Below are 27,601 nucleotides of genomic sequence, written 5' to 3'. Positions count from 1 at the left end.
TAAGGGAAAGTTTGCATGTGTGGACATCTGTGTATATAAATTGCACATGTACTGTATCAGGTTCCCTGACTGTGTTTGTTTGTGTGTGTGTGTGTGTGTGTGTGTGTGTATCTGAGAGTTTGTTAAAAACCAGCAGGCTCATGGGAGCTCATTTGCCAGTGGTTAGAATATTGATGAGATGGTACCCAGACTTCGTTGCAGTATGATACATTAGAAACGGCCGTTTGTTCTGTTTTAACTACCTTTGCAAATAATTACAGACCTAGATCTGAAGATGTCCCTGCCTCCTGGGTACGAGGGAAACCTGCACCCTCTCCTTATTATCATGTAAGTGTCTCCACTCACAGTATGATACTGTTAGTAAGGCAGCATTGTATTGTATAGAAGCCCATTTCTGCATTAGAGTAAAAATGAGACAGGTAATTGTGAGATAAAATGGATATTTAAGGCCACATTGTGTGAGACACTACCATTCAAAAGTTTGAGTTTTGTAACTCTTAAGCTTATCAAGGCTGCTATTACTTGATCAAAAAATGCAGTAAAACATTGTAAAATGTTATTAAAACGGTTCTGTTCGATTATAACGGTTTCTATTTGAATATATTTCAAAATGTAGTTTATTCCTATGATGTACTCCAGTCTTCAGTGTCACATGATCCTTCAGAAATCATTCTAATATGCTGATTTGCTGCTCAAGAAACATTTCTTCTCAACAATATTGAAAACAGTTGTGGTGCTTGATATTTTTGTGGGAACATTTGAAATTTTTTCATGATTCTTTGATGACTAGAAAGTTTAAAAGAACAGCATTGATTTGAAATAGAAATCTTTTGTAATGGCATAAATAATCATAATAAAAAAATAATCATAATAAATCATAATAAAAAGCAAAAGCCCCAAAAAAAAAAAAAAAGTATGAATGCCTTAAAATAAAAAATAAACAATAAATATTTTATATATTTTATATATATAATATTTTATAAACTTTTGAATGGTAGTGTATAAAGTCACACTGAGATATAAAGGTTGCAGTTGTATGATTTAAATTTGTAAGCTATAAAGTGACAAGTGTGAGAAATAAATTAGCGACTATTTCAAATTTAGAGATTTGTGAAGTCACAATTATGAGAAGTTGCAGAAACCTTTTTGTTTATTCTGAGGTGGAAAGGAGCTTCCATAGTAATGACATTTCTTAAACATTATTATGGTTTTTCTAAACCATAATAACCATAATTCAGCTCCTCTTAATGACATATTTGCATACTGAATTGTGATCGGTGTCTTTCTTGCATGTATAAAACTTTCATTCTGTATCCCACAATGCAATGCACTTTCCAAAGTGATTGATAAACCAGAAGTAATATTAGTTCTAACATTTAACATCTCTTTTTTACTTATAATTTGATTAAACTTTCAAATTTGACACAAAATTTAAATATAAATGCAAAAAAATGAAACCGACACTTGCTGAATCAATGCAGCATTAGAAAGTCATGTGACAAGAATGTAGCATGGTGAACTGATGCCTACTGCTTAATTTACTAATTTTTTAAATAGTAGGCCCTATGTACTATAGGAATAAGGCAGTGTTGCATTAAGAAAACAAGATGCGTGTTGAGTGTCCTGACGGTGACAGATCAGCTTTGCACATGCACACCAAACCAAAGCCTAAAGCTTACGCTTGCCTAAAACTTATTTTCCTGCCTTGCAAGCAGCAGTATCTCCTTGTGGACATGCAAATCAAGTTAAGACTCTCCTCTCCCTCGCCGTAGTTGGTTAGGCTACATGATTTATGAAGGCTGCGTTATTAATAAGCAATATGCACAAGCCCGATTGAGATGCAAGAAGTATTCAGCAAGTGCGAAGATCAGTGAGCTGATGTCTTTTTAATCTGCAATGTGACATTATGTGTCAACACCTCCATCCATCCATTCTCTGCACCTGTAGTGACAGTATTCCCGGGAGGCAGTCGGTAACAGAGGAGTTTGCCCTGGGCTGGCCGGAGGTTTTATCCAGCCTGCATGGAGTGGCACTGGCCTGGATCGACAGCAGAAGCCGAGTCTCACAGGGACAGAAAAGCAGCACCCTGGACCCTCGCAAGCTGGATTCCCTACGCATTAAAGACAAGCTTGGAGTAGTGGAGTGAGTCATTCTCTCATTCCAGTTATTAGGAATAATACCGATAATAGAAAAGTCATTTTGCAAGCAAAAAATCTGATTAGGAAATGCTTTATGTTCTGAAGCAGATGCTGGGATTTCTTTCATATTTTGTTGAGCACTTGCTTAGCTAATTTAATTTAACCTACTTCTTGCTCAAGGCAAAAAAGCAATGTTTATGTCTCTGCGGAGTTAATACGTTGGCTGCTTATAAAAGCCAGTCATTTATCATAACTCCTAAATGCCACCTGAACTTCGCATGTTTCGTTTCAGATGGTTAATGCAGTTGCCGTACATTGATGGGAGAAGAATTGCTGTTTATGGAAAGGTAAAATATATATTCTGAAAATTGAGAGTTCAAGCTCTAACGTCTGATTGGATGAGTCACATTTGAATAAATAGCTGATTTATGCAAGTTGGAAACTGTAAACAGCCTACAGTTAGGCTGCTAATAAGCGCAGCTGTATCCACCCACTTTTTCCATGGAGTTGGTTGTGGAAGTTTTTTTTTCCCATTCATCTTTTCCATAGGAATTTTTTTTAAAGTCTTTATTAAAGCGTTATAAGCCATCAACCAAACCAGTCAGCAACAAAGTAAATCAAAACATTACAAACTTTTATTTGAAGCTGAAGAATATTTGAAATTGGACAAAAAGACAAAGGTACAAAACTGTGCATGTAATGGCTTTAATGAGGGAAAGAACTACAATCCAGTTTGCTTGCTGCAACTCTGATTGATGGAACTTTGTTCACAGCAACATGGGTAATGTAGTTTTTCATCAGTAATTCCACTGTTAAACTCTTTAAAAAATAAGTTGAAATAATGTGAACTGAATAATGTAACAAAAGCATATACCATTAAATAACAACCTCAGAACTTTGTTTATTGTTTATTGAACACTGGTGTCTAAAAACCACCTAAAGTTTTGCATTAAATAGATTTTTAGAGTGGTTAAGGAGAGTTTATGCATTGCATCATTTCAAATAAAAACTAATGGATTTAACGCTCTGCCTCTTGTGGCCTTTCACTTTTATACATATCTTCTTAGCAAACGAATCCTTTTGTAGACTTGCATCATATTCTCACTTAGGATATGTACTTTGAATTTAGTCTTCAGTTGCAGAGCTCTGACATCAGTCTTCTTTTGTCCTCACAGGGATTCGGTGGCTATTTAGGTTTGAAGATGTTGACGGCAACCGATCAGATGTTCAAATGCACCGCTGTCATGGCTCCCATCACAGACTTCAAGCTCTATAGTGAGTTCCAGCTTCATACACAATGGCAGAACAATATTTTTGGACATTCTTTGAAGTGCCTTGGAGTGCTTCAGAATACAATGGTATGTGATATGGTAATCATTCAGTCCCATGGTATATATCAAAGTACCCTGGTGCTACTTTTTTGTAAGCATATCCATGTGATAAATGGTGTAATCTGCAATGCACTACAGTTTGCTTTCACATTTATATGTGAAAATGATTTCAACTTTGTTTTTCAGGTGCTGCTTTCTCAGAGCGATATCTAGGCCTTCCAACTAAAGAGGAGCATTCGTACATGGTAGACCTTTTGCATCAACCTTTTCATTCATTATCAAGCATTAAGAATTGTTTTTTTTTTTTTACTCCTCAGGGTAAAAAATAGCTATAATGTAAAATAAATCACATTGTGACAGCTACAGGTACAAGACACAAAGGCACATTTGTATCACAGTTACAACTTTGAGATTTAAAGTCATTGTAATAAAGCTAGTTATGAGAAACAGTCACAATTGTGACATGTAAAGTCAAATTGTAACATTATACATTGTAACTTTACATTGTTACAGTTACAAGACAGAAAAGTCAGTTTTGTGACAAAGTCACAATTGTAACTGAATGTAACTATATGTTATAGTTAAAAGAAACAAGTTTACAATTTTTACAATCTTGTGACAAAGTTCCAGTTGCAAGAAACAGTTATGAGTTATGAGAAACAGTCACAACTGAGTTTTAAAGTCACATGTGACAAAATTACAGTTACAAGAGATGGTCACAATTGTGAGATATAAAGCCACATTGTGATATTTAAAGTTATAGTTGTGAGAAAGTCATATTGGCACAAAGTTATGAGAAACAGTCAAAGTTGTGAAATTTACATTGTTACATTGTGACAAAGTTACACTTACAAGAAACAGACACAGTTATGAGATTTTAAGTCATGTTTTGACATTTAAAGTTACAGTTATGAGAAACAAAGCCATTATTTGGGAGAAATAAAATATCGTTTATGAGAAACAAATTTTCAACTACCTTTTTGCTTTACATTCAGAAACAATCTTCTATATTATGTGACTGAGATGCCAAGAAATGTTGTTTCTTTGCAGGCTGCGTCTTTGTTGGATGACATTCACAAGCTAAAAGACGAAAACTTCCTCCTCATACACGGGACTGCAGATGGTTAGTTTCATTATTATAAATCCTTCACATACATCATTTGTGGATTTCCAGACATGTTTTACCTTTGTGTGTTTAGCGCGGGTACATTTCCAACACAGCGCTGAGTTGTTGAGTCGTCTGGTGAAGGTAGAGGCCAACTACACCCTTCAGCTGTATCCAGACGAAGGCCACTCCTTAAGAGAAGAGCGGAGCAAACAACACCTGCACCGTACACTCCTTCACTACCTCCAAAACTGCCTCAAATACGACCCCTTCCTCATCATAGAGGAGGAAGAGGAGGACAACGAAGAGGAAGAGTGATCTCTTCCATTGTGTCCGCTCTCGGTCCTCAGAGGTACCCAGTACTGGTGTCTAACTTCAGGATGCGTTATTTCACCAAAGGAAAAAATTAGCGAAATGGAGATCAAGAGGACCAAATTCACCAGCTGTTTACCACAAACTCAATTTTGGGATGTTTTTTTTTGTTTGTTTGTTTGTTTGTTTTTGTTCAGACTGCAACCGTCAGTGTTTCCTGAGCGTCCAGGAGGAGGAAACACAACTGTTCTGGTTCATACAGTTTTCAAGGAAATCACGCACAGTATAATGTCTAAAGGACCCAATGCAATTAACATCTTAAATCAGATTATGTGTAAAATGGGTAAAAGTTGCATGTTGATCAGTCTTGATGTTGCAGCGCCACCCTGTGTTCAAAGATGAAAAAAGAAAACAATGGTTTATAGATTCAGTGTTGTTAGTGTTTACTAAAACTATAAAAATTAAAAAAAAAATTGTTAATTGAATTAAAATAAAATCAAAATTTTAGGCTACATAAAAATAAAAAAAAAACTTGATTGAAAATTTGAAATGTTGCCTTGGCTACTAACGGAAATAATAATAAAAGTTGAAGTTTTAAAATGACTAAAAATAAAATTTAAATAAATTAAAACTAAATGTCTAAAACCACTCAACTAAAATGAAAACAACATATAAAAGTTAATAGCTAATTTTAAATATGAATTAATGCCATTGTAGTATATAAATAATGCTAAATAACACTGAACCTGATGCTGATATCTAGAAATAAGAGTGGATAATATAATGCTGCAGAGATATGGAACACAAATGAGATTGCTGACATGGAACGAATGCCTATTTTACACAATATTTATTAAAAATGGAAACAGAGACTGTTTCTTATTCACTGACAACAAAACTAGCACATCTGTTAATCAGCCTTATGGACATTGTTATTGGCTGATAATCTCAACAAGACCAGAGATCTGATCTATCACTAGCCTATACTGTGGAAGATTTGATTGAATGTAAACTGCAAAATGTAATTTGAACCTGGCTCTTTATATGCATGACAAACCTGCTGCATGGTGCTGTATATTCTGATTCTTTTTATAATCTCTGTGCCAAACACAATAGTAATTTGTGAAATAAGTAGAATTTGCATACAGTGTGTTAACACAAAGCACACAGTGTGCACATACAGCAAGTTTTGAACATCTCCAAAGTATTGCGGTGTAAGTACGCAGGCTGTCCTTGCTGTGAGAGTACAAAATCAATGACTCATACTGCATGCTGCTGTTTACAGAAGCCTCATAAGGTCTCCAGCATACTTCATATCTCTTTATAAACATCGAGCCCTGCTGTGCGCAGTTTCACACAGAGAGGTTCTATATTTTAACTGACAGGCGAACACAAATTTTTCAGTTGCCATTGTCATGTATATGCAAATTTCATGTTTACAGATCAAATGTGCCAATTACTCTGTGACCAAACCTTTCAGTACTGATTTATGTTACAATTTTGAATGTGGCAGTTTGTGAATTTAGTACATTTTTATGTTTATTAGTGAGATTCTGTATGCAGGGTTTTGTTCATTTATATTTTTGACAAAAAACGTCTGTAACCATGGTAAATTTTGGTTAATAAGCTGGTAAAATCAGAGTACTTTTATAGACAATGTCCAAAAAAAAGCATGTATTTGCATATATGCTTTTATAGATAAATTATCGTTCAAATACTTGGGGTCGGTAAGATATTTTTAAAAGAAATTAATACTTTTATTTAGCAAGGACACATTACAGTGAACAAAAGTGACAGTAAAGATTTATTTTAAAATAAATGCTGTTCTGATTAACTTTATGTTATTAAAATAATAATGAAAAAAGGAATTCCACAAAAAATATTAAGCAGCACAACATTGATAATAAAAATAAATATTATTTATTGATACTAGAATGATTTCCGAAGCATCATGTGACACTGAAGCAGTTGAAAATTAACTTTGCCATCACAGGAATAAATTATATTTGAAAATATATTAAAATAGATCAAAGTTATTTTAAATTGCAATAATATTTCACAATATTACTATGTTTTCTGCATATTTGAGTAAGTGCAGCCTTGGTGAGCATAAAATTCTTACCGTCCCCACAGTTTTGAACGGTAGTGTACCTCAATATATGCAGGTTTTATTGAGAAGTTCACCAGCTCATGACATAGTGACATTTTTTAAACATCATAAAGCTTATGAGGAAACAAATTGGACAAAATGACAATAATAGGAATTATAAGTAGGCTAGTTTAAAGTTTAGAACACAAGATATCAGCCGTCCCACCTGCCTTCAACTTTCTCATTCACCAACCAAATAATTATTTATTTTTTTCGTGACCTTCATGTATTGCTGAAATGTGTATGTAGAAACCTTGTAAGTTTTGTGTGTTGACATTGTGATGCAACTAAGCAAGTTACATATCCCAGAATGTCCTGTTGTGCTGTAGGTCCAAGAAAATCCCTCCTGCCAGAGCCATGACAATGTTACAGGCAGCATGAAGTCTGAAATGAACGTCCTTGAGCCTCTGTATCTATATATTTGTATTTAATGACCCTTTTCCAATAAAGTCTGAAATCTTTGTGTATATGCAGTCTCAAGTAATTTCAGGACAATGCGCATACTGAAACAGCCAAAGGAACAATTCACATCAGACTAGTTGATATTGACGAGAAGCAGCATAATTCAAAGCTTTATTAAAAAACATTAAATTATGATACAATTATAATTTGTAGACGCATTCCTTATTTGTGAAAATGTCAGGGTGCCTAAAAAAACCGCATGTGACTTTACTCGAGCATATCTGTCATTCTATTTCTAGTCAGGCAGTTTAAAGAACAGGCGAAATGTCTGAATAATTTATATTCGTTCCATTCGTGAACCAATCAAATCAAAATGCGATGAGACGCTTCACCAATCAAAATCAGCTTTCTCACCCTCAACCAATCAGAAGAAGAGGACGCCGTTCCATCTTCACCAGGCCCTATCTGACCCAAACCGCGCCTACAACAGGGCCCGAGTCGGTTTTCAACCTTCACTGCGAGCACGGTATCGAGAGGGGCACCTTCAAGCAGGGGTCGATAAAGAAGCACTTGTAATATTTATACACACACATATAAGAACAATGTCCTTCCTCTCTATCAGCAGACTAGCCCCAAGGCTCCTCAGTTCAAAGGTAGGAAAGTTTTATTTTAACTCGAGTGAAGAAAACACAGGCTGCTACCGGTTAGCTTAGCTTAGCATAGATTACCTTAGTAACAGACAGCCAGTATGGTATATTTCGTATTAATAAACCATATCGAACATCTGTTTTGAGTACTTCATGCATGAAAAACATTGTTTATATGCTTCCCTCTTTAAGTCCTTAGTTTTTGTCAAAACCTAGTTAACGGACAACCTGGATAGCAATTTTAAACAACATAGGCGGTCAAAAATATTGTCAAACGTTAAAAATTGGGTTTGAACTTTCAAAACGCACCCCAAACATGTTGTCAAAGTAGGGAATTTACAATTTTTATTATAAAGTATTGTAAAGTTATAGTAGTAAAGATATAGTTTTAGCTATAAAATAGTGTCGTTGAGCTGTTCAAAGATACCTGACAAAGAAAAGCGTTATATATGCTTATATTATGGTTATATTCATTCGACTCTCATCTGAAGTGTAACGTAGTTGACTTCCTTTCACAAGGCATTGAACACTTTAACCAGTTTTCATTTGTTACAATGTAAATAAATTTGAGCAGTCACTTTGACATCTGGGATATGCACCGGTTTAGTCTGACATATCAGTGTTTTTGTTCTCTGTGGCTGATTTGACCTTCAGAATTGTCATTCATTTATTAATGGCCAGACTTCAATAGTTTGCAAAGATGCCAGATCACTATAATTTACCGTAATAGAGCTATATAGGGTTTATGCAGAGTATACATCATGCGTTTTCAGTAGGGTTTAAATGTGGTCATCACTTTACATTTTTATAAATCTTTATATTTACATGTTTTTTTTGTTTTTGTTTTTGTTTGTTTTTTCTCCATGGAACCTTTCCATGGACCCCCAGTACTCCCTCGTGGGTCCCAAGACACCTTTTTAAAACCCCTGATCTAGTTCATAAAAGCTCTTGTGATTATGGAATGATGACATGTTTGGGTTTGTGCTGTGAAGTCATACAAATTTTATTCCTCTATGAAGTTTTGTTCTTTGATCTGAAATGCCTTGAGTAATGTGTGTGACTGAAGACGTTTAACATCTGACTAGTTTGTGATTGTGTTTAGCAAAAATGAGTGGAGGGTGTGTCAAAGGGCATGTATGATCTTTAGAAACCGGAATCCTATCCATATACTGTGTCAGTTGTGCTCTCATAAGATGACATTGTCTTTCATTGTTCTTGCTAGAGAGAGAAAACCAAAAAACCAATACCTTGCTGTCTGAATGACTTTATAGTAAAATAGGTTACTGTGCTCTTGTCATCCAGGGTTAATGCTCCATTCACACCCTTAAATGACCTTTGTACACCATGAAGAATTTATCAGCTTTTTTTCTGCTGTGTATGACACTTATGTAATCTGCTGATTGACCGTTCATAGGGGTGGCCGAGGTGCACTTTTGTATTGTACTTATGTAATATTCTTTATTTCTTGGTAATGTGTTGGACTGTGTTCAGACCTCTGATCAGTAGTCTACATTGTAAATACTTTGGACACTCAAAGTTAGTAGGTTTAAATGAGACTGCAGAGATTTGCTTGTATATGTGAATGGATTTTTCTGCAGTGGTGCTACTATAAAGAGCTGTTCCTCTTCAGGCATTCAGATGGTGGACAAGCATGTCTGACCTGTCTGACACAGCTGTCCACCTGTCATCTGCTTTGAGTATTGAAAAAACAGCATGTTTTTGTCTAAACAAAGTGCAGGGGAGTTATTAGAGCATTACCTGTCAGTCTTTTATGTGTGTTCCTTGCCTAAAGTAAGCTGACAAAGAGTCCTTTTTCTGTCCAGAAATTCCTCCATATAGCATTTCTAGGGACCCCTGCTAACACATGGTCCTTGCATTTATTCTGCATGTAGGCTGGCTCTGTATAATAGAACTGAGTCAAAGGTCATAGAATTGTCTAAGGTTGCCGGCTAGTTAATAGCCTGTGCACATTCTCTGTGCTCTGCAACCTTTGTGATGCTACCGATATTGTTACCTTGAAGGTCACTGTTACATAGCATACATCGTAGCTTCAATAAAAAATTGATTATTATTAAATTTGCAATTTAATTTTGACATTTCTGTTGGCCTTGTAGAAAAAGAACCATCACATTTTCTTCAGAAAATGTAGTGATAGAGATTTAATTACAATACATAATTACAAGATCTTTCATAGTAACAATTTTCTATATATTATATTTAGGGCTGCACAATTAATCGAATGCGATAGTCATGCGCATCTCGTCAGTAAACCGGTTCTGTGATCAGTAGTAAATCTCAATCACCTGCTTTCAGATGGATCAGCATCACGTGAAATCACGTTCATAATCGCGCGATAATGAAATCGAAGATATCATTCTGCGATTATGAAAGCTGTTTGCGTAGCTTGTCAGTGAACTACGACTCTATGTAGTAAATGCTGCTCCATCTGAAAGCACGTGAAAATACGACATTTAATAACACATTTTTACTCCAAACTCACTTCATAACATCAGTTGAGTGTTTGAAATAAATCCTTCTGTGAGATGATGTGGCTTCTTAAGGCACATAATGTTTCATAGTATTCTAAGCAGTGAAAAAGGCTGTGTCGATTAGCATTGCCTTATTGTATATTTTATTATAATAAAAATTATAATAAGACGAACTCCGATAAACCATATGTTGTCGTAGCCGTGTGTTTATTAGTCACATTGAATCAATGAAAGCAGTTAAATCGTCAAAAAAATCTAAAAAACGCACATTTAAGGGGCTTCTCTTTTGGTAAAAGTTTTTAGACAGCTTTCAAAATGGCTGCCAGACAGCGTGAACACACGGAGACACATATCTCAGTGTGTAATGATCTGATTGACTTGAAATTACAGGAGGTATATAGTAACAAACATATCAATTGGTTAAGACATCAAGTAGGATAATAAATTCTTTTCTTTTTATAATCTGATCTCAAAAATGGAAGTGTTCAATGGGTACGTGAGCTTAATAGGTACGTTTACCCTATGTCAATTTTACATTATATCAATTTTGTACATTTTAAAGTTAAATGCATCAAGCTGGTGCAATTTGAAAGTTAGCTATGTTAGCTATTTTACTTTATTGTAGTAAAACTGATACTTTACTTGCAAGTTTAAAACCCTTGAACTTAAATTTTTTTTCCCGAAAATCTGCATGAAGAGTCAGTTACTCCACCCCCCCCCCCCAAGCATTCACAAAAATGTTAGAAATTATGCAAGTCTTGAAAATTAATTAGAAATGATGTTATTATAATATGTTCTGTTACACATTTACCTATAGTTTATGTGAAGTGTATTGCTTTTGACATGTCTGGAAGTATTCAGCTACTACAGAGGCTTATGTAATCGCCCTCCTCTGCGCTCACACCGGGTTCAAGCTAACAGCTGCCGGTAGCCTCACCTTTCCCACAGATTACATGGCCTTAGACTTGCAGAAAGGTCAGAGACTAGCAGTTACTTATCAACAACAATACAGGCCGCCCCATAAATGAGTGTTTTTCTGGTCTCACAGCTACTGTATGTGTTGTGTGTCAGTGAAAACTTTAGCTTTAGGGTAGAATGACGGGTATCTGGTGTCAGAGCACTGACCCACATGGCGGTCAGGAGGCCCAATGCTGTAGGAAGCATTGGCTCTTGTACAGGAAGGTGCAATCATTCCCTGTGTAATCCAGCTCAGTCGTCCAGTCTTAGTCTGACCCTTAAGGTGAAAGAAAGCCTGGAATGCACTTGTGATTTTTGTTTGACATAAAATAGAAAAATATAAAATTATGAAATTACCACCAACATTTTGGTAGTCCACAACCTGCAGCTGAATGCTGTAAGCAAGCCCCCTCTTTATCTCCTGACACGTCTTGCCAATCTGACCCGGCTTTACATCCGTACTTGAGTCATTCTGCAGTGGCAGTTTCAATCCGGTCCTGCTGTGAGTCAATCAGACATGGCTCTTAATCTAAAGCTATATATAGAAGTGAAGGATGTGTCTCGGTGTAGGAAAGGGTCGGGCCATGCGGCTAAACTCATAACTCTTCCTGAAGCAATTCTGTAATAGAATTAGCAGTTGGATCCATAGACCTGTCTCTGCAGAATTCATTGTGTTCTGTTGCACCTGAGTTCCTTTTATGTTCCTGTGAAATATTGTCATTGTGTACGTCTTTGCTATAATTAAATTGTATTGAACCCCAAATAAGGCAGTCATGATGAATGGCACAGTGGTAATAGTTCAAGACACACTTCACCTCTGGTTGCTCTAGCAGTCTTGTCTGTGCAATAAATGTGCTGTAACTCTCTTAGACAAAAACAGCAGCTAATCAAGAAGTTGTGATAGAAAAATGCCTTAAAGTTTTTGTTGTACTACATGTAGCATTCACTGCATCTCTGTGTTTTCTGGGCTTTTGACTTCAGAGCCTGTTGAAAATATTTGGTCCAATAGAAACTTGTAATAAGAAGCTTGTAATTTGAATACAAAGAAATCAGCAACTGATGCATTTTGCATTGTGCAACTAAAGTCACCTGCCTTGCAGGCTGCAGCTGCCAGCAGGCCTTCTGCAGTAAAATCTAACTGCTGGCCCAGGTTATGATGATCAGCTTCCTCTGCATTGCATCTTTCATCAAAGTTGTTGTTTTTCTTTCTCTTCCAGAATGCAGCATGCGTCGTTGTGGCTGCCAGAAATGTCAGCGCATCCACGGTACGTATTTACATCACTTCAGAGATCCCGGATCAATGATCACAGCCAGAACCAGGCTTTAGATTTTAATTGCACTACAGAGATTCGATCACAGCCTTGCTTTTGATGGGAAGGTTGAGTCACACGAATCATAAGTCTGGGGCAAATTTTTTTAAACCTCAAAAAGCACTTGTTGTTAAATCTGTTTGTGCCTGATCCACTAACTGAAAGCTGACCTTTTTTCCCTTGATCTTATGCAGAATTTGAAAGACGTCCTGGCAGACCTCATCCCTAAAGAACAAAGCAGGATCAAGAACTTCAAACAGCAGCATGGCAAAACCGCAATTGGTCAGATCACAGTGGACATGGTGAGAGAAACATCACTGCATTCACTGTGACTGCTTTTGTCTGTCGTCACTTTAGGCTACATTACAATCCTAATTATAAAGCGCAGGGTTATTTTAAAGGTTTATGTGTATTGTGTGTTTTTTCTTTCTACCTTCTTAAGTACTCTTATGTTGGAAATCACGGGCTTAAATTTAGGATATCCCAACTAGTGATCTCAGCTATGTTGCATGTCATCTGACTGATGTTGCCTAACATGTCTGACCAGTCTGGTCTCACATGATGTAGTGCTGCAAACCACCACAAACACAGTAATAGTTTTTGCCCTCTGATTGGCTGGCGGTTTTGTCAAGGACCCTCAGGCTGTGGTGTGAGTGCTGCTGCTCTCATGGCCGTTGTTTCAGCTGAGTCATTTGGTCTTTGTCTCACTGCCAGTTATTCTATACTGTAGATTAAACTGCACCTGAGGAGCATTATTACTGTCATATATGACACTAGAACTAGAGGCCACTGAGATGGAGGACTGGTTGTAGCTCAGAAAAGGTGTTGACATAGGTATTTTAATAATGTTTGAGTGCTGTTTTTGTTTTTAACAGGTTTATGGAGGAATGAGAGGCATGAAGGGTTTAGTGTACGAGACCTCTGTGCTCGACCCCGATGAGGTGAGTATGCACATACATACAATACCATGAAATGTTGCTTAAACCAGGTTATAATTATTCATACAGTAATTCCAAATGGATTTTTTTGGGTTTGTCACAATATTATAGGTAACAAAATCATAAAAGTGTTTATTAGTTGGTGTTAAAATTGTCTTTAACTAATGATATTATTATTAATAGTTAAATCTTTTATTAGTCCTTCATTTATTATTTGCCATACATACTGTTTATAGTTAGTAATAATTAATCAATTACAAAGTCAAAATAGACTAAAAGGTCCTGTCTTTCATAATATTGAGCCATCAGTCTGCAAATTTTAGCCTTGACACATCAAATACACAATTTAAGTTGTGAAACTTGAATGCATGATGCGAGTGTACAGTGTCATAGAAGCTAATCATTTGCACAATAGTATGCTGCTGTAAGCTAAAAATAGAAAGTGGCACCACAGTGCCTTGGATAAATATACATCCCGCTAACCCCTGAACCCTCTCACTGAGTTCGAAGCTGCAGTGTTTATTTTATTCAATGAAACACACTGACGCCATCCCTGTCTTTATTGATCGCATCTGTAGGGCATCCGTTTCCGTGGTTACAGCATTCCAGAGTGTCAGCAGCTGTTGCCCAAGGCTCCAGGTGGAGAGGAGCCGCTGCCAGAGGGTCTGTTCTGGCTGCTGGTCACAGGACAGGTGCCCACTGAGGAGCAGGTGAGGATATATTCATATTCACTGCATTCTTACTCATTAAAGAAACCCAGAGTGCCTAGAATTTACAGCATGGTGCTCTGATGCAGTTGTCCTAGTAACTTAGCATTTAAAGCCTCTTTCAGACTGTCAGCCCAAATCCGATTTTTGTGCAAATCCGATTGAAATCCGATCATATTTAAATAGTCTGAACGGCAACGAACTACATGAAATCTGATTTGTGCAAATCCGTTTCGAGCTACATTTGTATGTGGTTTGGAATCCTATTCAGATTGCATTTCTGGAAATCCGTTTCAGTCTGAACGATCAGATCGGATTTAGCGTAGCTTTTTCACGTCCTCACGCCACGTAAAACGTAAACATGTCAGACGTTTTTGCAGAAAACATGCTGAACATCTTTGCAGAAACAAGCTTGTGTCGTTGCGAAGTACAAGTCAAGCGGAAAAAACAATGTACTGCTAGTATACGTACCCCTTTGTGTTTTGAAAGTAACAGAGGCCAAAAAAAAAAAAGCAACGTAGCGGAGACAGCATCACGGAATAAAGCCGCACATTCAAGCTTCCTGCGTTTCTGCAGGAAAATGCATCTATAAAGCTGCTTAGAAAAACAGTGTTGTTCTTTATCTTTTCTAGCAGCTTTTGTGATTTGCAAGATTGTCATCTGTTTATAGCTGTGACTCGTTAAGCCTGGAATACACTACACGACTTTTAAAATCTGAACAGATTTTTAAAACACTAGGCATCATACACTTACTGACTATGTAAATAGTGACAAAGGAAAACTGGGCATCATACACTACGCGACTGAAGATCATACACTACCAGACTTTAAAGTTGTTCCGATCACAACAAACTCACGCAGAAACGTGCGCCTTGTTGCTAGGAGACGTGTCACAAATGAAAACATATGTGTTCTAAAATCGGCTGAAAATATCAAATATGTTTGATATCCTCTGACTGGATGGAGTCAAAGTCTGAAGCTAAAAAATCGGAGTCTGTGACCATCATACACCACGCGATTTTCTGTGGAATCTGTCAGCTGTAATCTGCAGACTGGCTTCGACTTTCCTCAACTAGCGTCAACTTGTTCAGACTGTAAAATCGGGGGGAAATTGGGGCAAAAATCTCGTAGTGTATTCCAGGCATTATAGACATATATTGATTGCTCTGAGATTGACAATTACATTGTCTTGTTGGGATGTTAATGAAATTGTGGCCCTGAACAGGCAACCATAAATAAAAAATCTCTCAAAATATGTGTTGAATAAAACAAAGACTTTTAAGAAATTGAGTTTATCCATTTTCATTACAGATGGCAGTCATAGTAGCTGTCCTCCTAGTAACATGCCACAAAAATATTTTGCCTTTTATTTAACTCTTTGTCGGCTGTTTTTTCAGGTGAATTGGTTGTCTAAGGAGTGGGCTAAGCGTGCGGCCCTTCCCTCTCACGTGGTCACCATGCTGGACAACTTCCCCACCAACCTGCACCCCATGTCTCAGTTCAGCGCCGCTGTCACGGCTCTGAACAGCGAGAGCAGTTTCGCTCGGGCGTACTCTGAGGGAGTTAACAAGGCCAAGTACTGGGAGGTGAGTCACTGAAAATATTTGTGCTAGAAACATTAAAGGTGTGGTGTGTAATGATAAATACTATGATTAAAACAACTCCTGACTAAGATATTTATTTGCTATTTAAAGTGAGTGAGTCATTCACAAGAATTCATGCCATCTCTGTGCAGTTTGTGTATGAGGACTCCATGGACTTGATCGCCAAGCTCCCCTGCGTGGCTGCTAAGATCTACCGTAATTTGTACCGTGAAGGAAGCAGCATTGGTGCCATCGACTCCAACCTGGACTGGTCGCACAACTTCACCAACATGCTGGGTTACAGCGATCCACAGTTCACAGAACTCATGAGGCTCTACCTCACCATCCACAGGTGATGACCTACAAACTCGCTGACTCCTCCACTGGTTCATTCGAGGCAGTCGTTAGGAATGAGATCGGCTTGGACTTTTAACCTTTGTGACTGCCTTCAGAAAATCTCTCTTCTCTATGAAGAGTCAATTTTTTACCTCAGCCTAAGGGAGAAAAGCACATTAGTGAAGCTTGTTTCTAGCCCTGCTGGGAGACCTGAATGCATCTGATGTCTGTTATCAAACTGGATCTTTCAGGCCACCAGTGCAATACTGCAAATTGGCTATTTGTAGAAGAACTGCTACTATCTGAACCAAAAAAGGAAGTGAAGAGCATTGGTGTAAACTTAAATGCAAACAATCTCCTTCCCATGCTAAACCCAGCTTGACACAAGTTAACAGTGTCTAGTAATTTTCTAGGCCTGCAGTGACCATTGATCAAGCTGTGGATCATCTAATTAGTGGATTAATAAATAATTGACAGATTTATCAAGATAATTGTTTGTTATTTGATGTTTAATATATGTGGACTGGGACTTTGGACCAATGAAACCTGCAATCTGTGCTATCAAAGCCAGTTATCACTTTTATTGCTTATTAAATGGATGCAATTGAAATGCTTTTATATAGGGTTCGAGATGATTATTTTTATATATAAAATAATCCCCCCCCCCCTCCTTAAACCATTTTCCATTTTTAGTACAACATTTTCTATATATACTGTCAAAATACGTTACCCAAATGGTTACCAGTAATTCTCCCTTGATGGTTAATAATGCTAAACTTTCAAACATAATGCACTTTAATTTTGAAAAATGATTGTGTGGTGCTTGATGGTTTGATGTCTTTCTGTCTCCCTTTGATCAGTGATTGTAGACTGTGCAGATTTTGTTCAGTCAGCAAGAAAACACTCGATCTGCTAGTGTACATCTTTTAAGAAAGAAAAGGGAAGAGGAATGACTGTTTTTGATAAGTGAATAAAGTCTGCCCTCTTGCGGTTGTGTCAGTTTACCAGTCTTATCTAGTTTAGTGTCCTTCGACCGTAACCGTAACCTTTATCCTTTTTGTATTCTTTTCTTCCTTTCCAGTGACCATGAGGGTGGAAACGTCAGCGCACACACTAGTCACCTGGTAGGCAGTGCCCTGTCCGACCCCTACCTCTCCTTCAGCGCTGCTATGAATGGCTTGGCTGGACCCCTGCACGGACTGGCCAATCAGGTTTGAGCCTTAATGTGCTTAGTGTTGCTCAGGACACATGGTTATGAAATACTAACCAGCTTTGCATCTCCTTCACTTCCTCCTCTGTCCTGTAGGAGGTGCTTGTGTGGCTGACAGCCCTGCAGAAGGAGCTCGGTGGTGAGGTGTCTGATGAGAAAATGAGAGATTATATTTGGAACACACTTAAATCAGGCAGAGTGAGTCCTTTTGTTATATCCCAACCCAATAGGAAATACATCAATTCAAAAACTCAATGCAGATTGATCACAATATGATGGATGATTATGTTCGTTCTCTCTTGTCATTATTCAGGTGGTCCCAGGCTATGGCCACGCTGTTCTGAGGAAGACAGATCCTCGCTATACCTGTCAGCGTGAGTTTGCCCTCAAGCACCTTCCCAATGACCCCATGTTTAAGCTGGTAGCTCAACTCTACAAGATCGTACCCAACGTGCTTCTGGAGCAGGGCAAGGCCAAAAACCCCTGGCCCAATGTAGATGCACACAGCGGAGTCCTGTTGCAAGTAAGTCACTAGAAACTAACCAGAGTTTTAGCACAGACGTGTGTTGTTTTGTCTAGTGCACCTAAAATATCTTGTATGTGTGCCTTTTTGTTCATTTATACTTTACATACTCTCTGTATATATACTATATGATATATCTATATCATATTTTGTGCAATATTTATAGAGTTGTATGTATTATATTTATATAATCTATAATTTAAATATAATTTTAAATATATAATTTTTTATATGCGAGTATTAAAACTGTTTCTAGTGTAAAATATAAAAAATATCTAAATCACATAAAATAATAGTTTTATTTATAATATATTATTAATCAAATTTTATTTAAACATATATTTGACCATATAAAAAACAAATCCCATCCCATATTTGGTTGCACTAAAATCACATTAGTTTAATTCCTTTTCTCCCCTTTTTCTATTTATACAGTTTACTTAATTTTTCTGCTTGCTCTGTTCATCATCTGTTTTTACTCTTGTGTTTTGCAGTATTATGGCATGACTGAGATGAACTATTATACTGTGTTGTTTGGCGTATCCCGAGCTTTGGGCGTCCTCTCTCAGCTGGTGTGGAGCAGAGCGCTCGGCTTCCCTCTGGAGCGTCCCAAGTCCATGAGCACGGACGGACTCATGGCTCTGGTTGGGGCCAAATCAGGCTAGAGAGCGAAAGACCATGCCAGCGGAGTGGGGACAGGAAGGGGAAGAGCTTAATCTATTAGAAAGAAGTCCCTGGGCTAAGGGATTTAAAGAGACGGTACACTTTTAAATTTAATCTAAAAAGGGCCTTTATTGATATCACAGCAAAATTACACATCCCATTTACATGTTTATTAGTCTTTCATGCCCAAAATGCACATTTAAAGCTACTTTTTCACGATAAATGTGTAGACGCATTACACAGTCATTGCTTGCGATCACTCCTTAAGTTTTCCCGCAGATTTTTTTCCCTTCGTATGACACTGCTATGGATGTAGCGAGGTGGTTTGATGCAGAAGGCTTTATTGTCCAAGAACACAGCCGAGAGCAATACATCTTTCCAGAATTCACCTCTCTCCTTATTTAAACTAATAATGACTATTAAATACTAGTTCAGAAGAGTTAGTTCACCTAATATATAAATACACCCTTTATCCTCAGCTTTCACACCAATTATATCAGTTTTAGTCTTGTATTTTTACTCTCCTGAGGTCAGATGTTCACTTGAGCCTCTATTTGTGTGAGGAAATGAATTGTCAAATCCCTGCTCTGAGATAATTCGACAAAGTTTGACTAGGCGTCCCTCTAGTTTCTCCTTGTAAGAGCACTCCATGATGGCAATACGGTCCTCTCTCAATAGAATTGATTCTATGAGTTCAGTTCAACTTGGGAAGCTTGTACATTTGTTTAAAAGGGTACTGCCCCTTTAAGTTATCTCTCATATTGCTCTCTGACTTCAACCAATCGTCTTCATCTTCCTGTCTGTTGTTTGGAAGCACGTGTGGTGCCCTCTTTATTTGAAATATCCTTTTTTATTTCATCAGTGGACATATTGGCTTTGATTTGTTAAAGGTTTGTGTCATTCATACAAGTTATTGTAGTCGCAGGTGTTTTGTTTACCAACTTGAGAGCAAGTTGAATTTGTGGCGTTTATTTGTACGTTCATCCAAGAGCGCTCAAAATCTGCTACTTTTTACCTGTTTCGAGTTTTAGTGTCTTTTTTTCCCCCCAGTGTTTTGAAGAATGATGTCTTGTATAAAGAGAAAAGCTATCATTTTGAGTAGGTATACATAAGTAGTGGTTTTATTTATTCATGTAAATATAGCTTGAATGTATGAATTGCATATCAAAACACTGTCTCTCCATCTCTGTTAGTCAAAGCGCTTATCTGTAATGACTCGCGTAACCCTTTATTTTAAGTAAACTATACCTTTAATATAATTTAAAACATGACTTGTACATGTACTGCTGTGACACACACGGGTCCTGCTCTCTTGCACGCTTGCTCTCAGGTTGTTTTTTTTTTGGATAATCTAGCAGTTATTTTAGCTAGTCGGTCCATAAGCACTCCATTAACTCGATGGCACTTTTCCCCCAATCATCATTTCCCACTTATCTAGTAGCGTGAGAAGAATTATCTGGTTTGCTGTGCCCTTTTCCAGTGTGACTGTTTTCATCATGATGTACATGATTGGTTTATGCGATGTCGGGTTAATTTAAATAACGAGGAATGTGAATATGGAGATGATTGGTTGAAGTCGGATCCACCAGGGGAAGTGGGGAGGGGAACGAGAATGGGGCGGGGGGGATGAGTCTGGATTGATTGGGGAAAAGAAACTTAGGCGAACAAAAAGAAAAAATGGGAAAACTTGATGGAAAAGGAAAACCAATAAATGTTTTTAACAAACGCTTGAGGCATTTTCTTTTTTTCTGCATGAAACTCTTTCACTCAATGATTGCACTAGATTACTCTGATATTAACCAAATTTGGTCATATTCTAATATTCAGCTGTCCATAATGTAAATGCCAATGTAAACTTATTAACCCAAGCCAAAATTCTGTTTACTAGAATCACAAACAAGAGTACGCTCTTAGAAATAAAGGTTCTTTATTGGCATCTGTGGTTTCCTTTAACATCCATGCACAAAAGGTTCTTTAGAGCTTATATCAGAACTGTTCACTGAAAGGTTCTTTGCAGAACTTAAAATGGTTCTTCGGTCATCGCTGAAAAAAAAAAAGAAAAATTCTTGGAACCTTTATTTTTAGGAGTGTAGTTGGTATATTGCTTTATAATTCATAATTGTGATGTATTTGGAAGGTCCATATTCAGAGTAAAGTAATCTGGGCACTGTGCAATAGTTTTAAATAACTGTGACTTTTTCTGCAAAAACTAAATATATTTTGAAGCATGTTGGGAACCAACCAAGCAACAATGGAGCATTATTTATTAAAAATAATGCCTCGGCAACTTGCAGAAAAATTAAGTATTAAGTTGAAATACTAAAGTTACTCAAACTGAATTAAACCATGCTATATAGAAACAGAAATTAGTATAAGGTACGATTTCTAGCGATGTATCGTATCGTCGATTTGATTGCACAGATACTATTCATCTCTGAATTCAATAATGAAATGCCTTTAACAGAAAATTGAGTGTTTAATCTTATCATTATACATTACTGACACTATCCTCCAATTTGATACTGTTGAGTGCTTTGACACAGTCTGTATTGTTAAAAGCGCTATATAAATAAAGATGACTTGACTATTTTTAAATGAAAATAAAACAAATTCAAAATGTTATATAAATATTATAATGCTATATAAATAATACTAAACACTGCAATGGATTCAAAAGAAAACGGATAGATCTCAAAATATCTTTATGTTCCACAGAAGAAATGAATAAAAACAGGTTTGGAAAGACATGCGTTGAGTGAATAATTTTTATTCTGTAAATGATGTGCCCGCAAATGTGGTTATTGCTCAAATTATGGCCAGTATGAATTGTCTTAAGATCCAAGTATGGTCATTCTTCTTTATTGGATCAATTTAGTGTAAAGATCTTCATGTCAGGACAGCATGAATAAGAAACTCCACAATAGTCTCTCACACTTTTATAAATACATGACCCAGATACCACCACCTTCCTCGGATTTCCTCAGCTGGTTTCACTTTGTATTCTTTGTTCCCTGGTACTGCACCACTGTAAAGTTTTCACTAGTCCTCATGTATCTCCTCAACATTGGATTCTAGCTGATTAGCAATCATAAAACTACCACTTTGAGGTAAGAAACCATTGACAAAAGAGTGCACATCAAGATCAAACACGTCATAATTCAAAGCAGAAAAGCGGCCTCCCAATGAATCTCAAGCAGTTCAAGTAAAACAGACACAAAAGTTTGTTTGGAAATAAATTTATAGATTCTCAAATTAAAAGAAATGCTTGTGCGAGATTATAACACTGACGACAGGCCTGTTGACAGAGAATTGAGGTTTACTGAACAGACAACATTCATTTCAGAAAGAATTTGTTCCTAAAACTGTGCTTTTCTTGCTCTTGTGAAGCACTGCTCATCTCTTTGGTTTTTATTCACAGTTCTTCAACCAAACGTTCTCACTTAACATACATCTAACAAGGTCTTTATAATAAATCCTAGAATTATCTACTAATGGTGACATTATTTCCACGGAAGACTCTTAGACAGGTGTTTGATACAGCATAAATAAATCATCAATGGACATCTTGACAATTACGTTATTTGAAGTCATTTATAAATGCCATGAGCACTTAGATAAGGCATTGAAATGGCTAAAAATAAAATCTCATAAAATAAATGTCAAAAAAAGTCCACTATGCTTGTATTCGAAGCTTCGCCAGCTCATACTGTGGCTTTTCAAGAAATCACAAACAATACACATACAGTAGTGTTTAAACAACGCAGCAACAAATCAGAAATGGCACAGTCTACATGAACAGGCACACACTGGGATCACTATTAGGGAACAACAGGCTGAATCTGTATATTTCTTTCATTTGAATCTAAAGCCCTGAGTTTGCATCCAAAGAAAGCAAAAGCATGCTAAATACAATTCGTAATTCCTTCATTACAGTATACTACTTCTATAAACAAAGTTTTTTGTTGTCTATGAGGATAAATATTTAGGTGAGAGAAATATTTGACGTCACTATAACAGTATAATTCCTATTTATTATATTTACAGTTGTGTTTGGACTTCTTGAGATGAATATTATAAATTCAGTGCAGTGTGAAAGTCAAGTAGGTCACTGTGAGCGTGATCAAATTCAAGCAATTTGAATTCATATCTAGTTGTATAAAAGGAATATTCTGGGTTAATCTGTGCCGTTTGCATGCTGTTGATTACCACAGAAAATAATATCGACTTGAGACCATAAAAATATTAAACAGCTGCACATATGCAAGGGGAAAGTAAACAATGGTTGTGCTGTACATGTTTTATTGTTTGTTTTATTAAAAAGCTGAAGTACAAATCGAAACTATTTTGTGTGATAATCAACAGCGCGCGACAGATTTCACCTAAAATATTCCTTTCAGCTTCAGTAATAAGTCAGATTTGGCCCCAATAAACCCACTGCAGGACTGAATGAGTAAACCAGATGAAACCGTAGTGAAACGTCCAAGTTTTTCACCTCAACTTGCCAATCTCACCTATCAAGAGCTGCAATAAATCAATTAATATTCATTCACAGTCAAAAAGCAAACAAAAAAAAAAAATACACGTTTAAGGAGCAGCACCTCAAATGAACTGAAATCTTTTTCTAAAAGTAAATGGTATCTATCATACCATCCCAATGTAATCTAGTGATCTGATTTGTCATGTGATAACCATCTAAAGAGTTTTGTGAGTTCCAGCTGCAGGTGAGTCCCGTGTGAAGGTGCATCTCACGTGTGATGGACCTCGTGGAACATGAGCTCGCGGGGTATCCTCGTCTCAGGTCCGTAGAGTTTGCCCGCTCGCCGCTCAAACGCCGCCACCATCTGCTTCACCACCTCATCGAAAAACACAGTCGCTAACTGCGAATGTAGCAATGAACGGAACTCGAACGAGACCTGAGGATAAAACAAAAACATCCAGAGAGAAAGAGACATGGTGAATTTACTTCCTAACAAACACTGAGTGTTATCACTAATATATATATATATATATATATATTATATATAGCTGGGCAACGATTAATCGCAAATAATCGCATCCAAAATAAAAGTTTGTTTATATAATATACAGTATGTGTGTGTACTGTGTATATTTATTACATATATATATATATATATATAAAGACACACACATACAGTATATACACTGAACAAAATTATAAACGCAACACTTTTGTTTTTGCCCCATTTTTCATGAGCTGAACTCAAAGATGTAAGACTTTTTCTATGTACACAAAAGGCCTATTTCTCTCAAATATGGTTCACAAATCTGTCGAAATCTGTGTTAGTGAGCACTTCTCTTTTGCTGAGATACTCCATCCACCTCACAGGTGTGGCATATCAAGATGCTGATTAGACAGCATGATTATTGTGTGCCTTAGGCTGGCCACAATATTCTAAAATTTCTAATAAAAGCTAAACAGTCATTTTTAAAAAACAAAAACTAATAAACCCAATAAAAACAAGACAAGAGGTGAAAATCAGTATACAACTATCCAAACATGCAACACTTTCATTCATTTTAATCAGACAAAACCAAAATAACATCAGCGCGCGCGCTGTTGATTATTTTGGCCTAGCAACAGTAACTAAGGGGGGTGGGGCTTAGCGAAAGGAAGCAAACTGGAAGCAAAAGTTTGTAAACGATACTTACAGAGAAGTCTACAGTGCATGTGCGAGGATAACCAGGAATACCGGGACTAAACCGCCATATTGTCTCTAAATGATTGAAGAGTTTACCGTCCGAACACACTGCCTGAAATTGGAAACATAATTATTTACAAAATGTATGGTTCCTTTCATTTCAGTGATGACGATGTTGTAGAGCACACAGGTGGCTTACTTTGACCAGATGTGGACGGACGTGGCTTATCATTGAAGTGTATCGCTCAACAACTGGAGGGAAGCCCACTTCCAGCTGAGCTTTGGCATGACCGGCCCTTTTCACGATGGTCTGGGACTTTTTACACCACGGTACAAAGTGTTTGTAGTCATCCACGTTGGCTACCACATCATACATCTCTTGCATTGAGTACCTAAACACCAAAATACAGGTAAATTTGACATTTTTTAAATAAATACAAATACTTTCAGAAATGGACAATAAAACGGTGTTGTTATTGTCAACTAAATCCATTTAGAATAATTTTTGTCATTTTAAATAGAGCTGAAATAACAAAATATAAACATTAGATGAAAAACCTAAGAAATGAAAATCAGCAACTGAAATAAAGTTTAAAGTGAAGTACTACTTAAACTAAAACTGAAATTAAATTACAGTTAAAATAGAACACTAAAAGCTCATTCAAAATATTAACAACTATAATAGTATATAAATAATACCAGAATTTACACTGCAATAAAATACACAATATAAAAATACAGATGCTGCCATTTTGCCCAATACAAAAAGCTATAAATGTGTTTTGTTCTACTTTACTTCATTTATACTGGTAGATACTACTATTTATTCATTCATAATTTCTTTCATTAATGATCCAGTATGTATGTCCCTGTTTTAGGTCTTTGTTCCAGCTGCTCCACCTCCACTAGATCAATAGTGGAGCTCTGTTCATTTATTACTTAACACCACAAAAGCTTGCCTTCATTCTCCATGAGGAAAAAGAAGAGGTCATTGTTCAGGATCAGACACTGCGTCAATCTTAACCTACCCTGCAATTAGTTAGTCAGCTTACCCTAGTATTCTCCTCTCTGAATACTCTTTTCTCTTATTGGTGAGGCTGATGAAAGATCTCCTGTGATGAGTGGGAGTCAAATCCACTTCAGAGAGACAGAGAGCGCGAGGATGACGGGTCATCAAAATCCCACAGGAAGACATGTGCCTGACATACAAAAAAACAAGATTCTGATAAATACAATACATACAGGAATGGTCTGCGATGATTGTACCATCACTCTATGGTACTGAATGATTAGTATATTCATATGTGACCCTGGACCACAAAACCAGTCTTAAGTTGCTGGGATATGTTTGTAGCAATAGCCAAAAATACACTGTATGAGTCAAAATGACGGATTTTTCTTTTATGCCAAAAATCATTAGGACGTTAAGTAAAGATCATGTTCCATGAAGATATTTTATAAATTTCCTATTGAAAATATATCAAAACTTAATTTTTGATTAGTAATATGCATTGCTAAGAACTTCATGTGGACAACTTTAAAGGCGATTTTCTCAATATTTAGATTTTTTTGCACCCTCAGATTCCAGATTTTCAAATAGTTGCATCTCGGCCAAATATTGTCAATGGAAAGCTTATTTATTCAGCTTTCAGAGGATGTATAAATCTCAATTTCAGAAAATTGACCCTTATTGACTGGTTTTGTGGTATAACAAGAACTGTAATAATTCTGGTATTTCTGAAACTACATTTTCTAAATGTATGTGGAATAATTGATAATCAAACGTTTCATCCATTTCTAAACTCTTTATCGGGTTACAGGGTTTATTATAGAAAGTATTATAAAATTCTACATTATCATAGAAATATATATATATTTTAAATATTTTGCTTACATTTCTATTGTTTTTATGTATTCTATTTTAATTTATATTCCTTTCCATTCTTGATTATATACATTGACTATATCTTAAAACAAAATGTTTTGTTTAAATTGGTATTCTTTTATTTATTTTATTTTAAATTTACATTCCTGTCTATTTTAGATTCTATATGGAGTTTCTCTTAATAAACACTAATAGAATTTTCGATAATAATATAATAAACAATATCAGTATCAAATCAATATCATTAAAATAAAATTGTGTCACTAAGCTTTTTGAACCGACACCCCACAATTTTTCATTAATAATCGTGGTAACTACCACGGTATTTTAGGGGAAACTATGGTAACGTACTTTTTTAGGATTTTCCAGCTCGCTTTTTTCCAATATGTTCATCAGTCATTCAGTAGAAGCACCTTATATAATCTATTTAACATTTGTATGCTTACATAATATATTCCACTATTCAAAGCGTGCTGCTGAGATGTAAACGCGGTGTTTTACCTGATGGGCCAGTGCTGTATCCTCTCTCTGCATTTATACGGGCTGCTGGAGCGACACGGTCCGACCGTCGCTATTTCCAGAAACTCACTGAATGTCCGCACACCCATCGGGATCCGCCGGGCGCCTGACACGGCCATCAAAAATAGAGCTTAACCTATTCAATGCGTGTAAAATGATGTCGATTAATCTCGATTAACACAGTAATAAGCAAGCGCTCGTTGTCATCTCTAAGAGTAAATGAGTCGGCTGTTTTTCAGTGACCAAACCCCCGCTGTGCGTTAAATCCTTGCGGTGCGAGTATCATATTTCGACTTCTAGATAATCATCTACTGAAAAAATAGCCCTTTCCCCTTCGATTCCGCTGAAACCGATTGAGGTTAAACCGGTGAAGCCTTCATAAGCTGCCGGTGTGCGGGACACACTGTTCTGATGCGGCACCGTGCAGCTGCCGCCAACTGGACCGGAGGAGGACAGAATGTCACATAAGAGACACAATCATTATGATTTCATGTCTAAACTGCCACATTTTATTTGAATCATGGCAATAAATGATATGGGTGCATAAAACCAATGACAACAATGAACAGATATTAATAATCACAGTAAGAGAGGTGTCATTTCACTCCACCTCACTAGGGGAAGATGTTGTGCGATTTGCGCACATTTCATAATAAAAGTCTACTACTTGCGCTCGTATTATGAATCTATCATAAAAAGACAGAAATAAAAATGTCAATAATACTGTGTATATTGTA

The 27,601-nt window shown here is 36.7% G+C and overlaps 3 protein-coding genes across 11 annotated transcripts in view; 2 read left to right on the top strand and 1 right to left on the bottom strand.

The window, feature by feature from the left end:
• LOC131532423 (inactive dipeptidyl peptidase 10) overlaps positions 1-7,496 on the top strand; it is a 55,034-nt gene extending 47,538 nt beyond the window's left edge. For 8 of the 9 annotated variants that reach the window (XM_058764062.1, XM_058764063.1, XM_058764066.1 and 5 more), the window contains 7 exons: positions 261-327; positions 1,948-2,142; positions 2,431-2,485; positions 3,314-3,413; positions 3,656-3,714; positions 4,520-4,592; positions 4,669-7,496. In XM_058764062.1, coding sequence (XP_058620045.1) covers positions 261-327; positions 1,948-2,142; positions 2,431-2,485; positions 3,314-3,413; positions 3,656-3,714; positions 4,520-4,592; positions 4,669-4,892 — 773 coding nt within the window. In that variant the 3' untranslated portion in view covers positions 4,893-7,496. Of the gene's footprint in view, positions 1-260; positions 328-1,947; positions 2,143-2,430; positions 2,486-3,313; positions 3,497-3,655; positions 3,715-4,519; positions 4,593-4,668 lie in introns of all 9 variants that reach the window. The other variant, XR_009268896.1, reaches the window with a different exon arrangement.
• Positions 7,497-7,932: 436 nt separating this feature from the next.
• On the top strand, positions 7,933-21,547 carry cs (citrate synthase). Its single transcript, XM_058762857.1, has 11 exons — positions 7,933-8,090; positions 12,748-12,795; positions 13,035-13,142; positions 13,716-13,781; positions 14,357-14,488; positions 15,883-16,071; positions 16,221-16,420; positions 17,486-17,615; positions 17,711-17,812; positions 17,928-18,137; positions 18,632-21,547. Exons 1-11 carry the CDS (start codon positions 8,040-8,042, stop codon positions 18,800-18,802), a joined length of 1,407 nt encoding a protein of 468 aa, XP_058618840.1. The 5' UTR covers positions 7,933-8,039; the 3' UTR covers positions 18,803-21,547.
• A 110-nt stretch (positions 21,548-21,657) lies between these two features.
• On the bottom strand, positions 21,658-27,318 carry coq10a (coenzyme Q10A). Its single transcript, XM_058762858.1, has 5 exons — positions 26,847-27,318; positions 25,513-25,659; positions 24,660-24,852; positions 24,471-24,572; positions 21,658-23,713 (listed from the first exon to the last, which is right to left on the bottom strand). Exons 1-5 carry the CDS (start codon positions 26,981-26,983, stop codon positions 23,546-23,548), a joined length of 747 nt encoding a protein of 248 aa, XP_058618841.1. The 5' UTR covers positions 26,984-27,318; the 3' UTR covers positions 21,658-23,545.
• Between the last annotated feature and the right edge of the window lie 283 nt (positions 27,319-27,601).

The sequence above is a fragment of the Onychostoma macrolepis genome, chromosome 23 (assembly GCF_012432095.1).
Source record: "Onychostoma macrolepis isolate SWU-2019 chromosome 23, ASM1243209v1, whole genome shotgun sequence".
Lineage (NCBI taxonomy): Eukaryota > Metazoa > Chordata > Actinopteri > Cypriniformes > Cyprinidae > Onychostoma > Onychostoma macrolepis.
The sequence above is the reverse complement of the archived record's forward strand: the minus strand, read 5'-3'. Positions and strand labels throughout refer to the sequence as shown.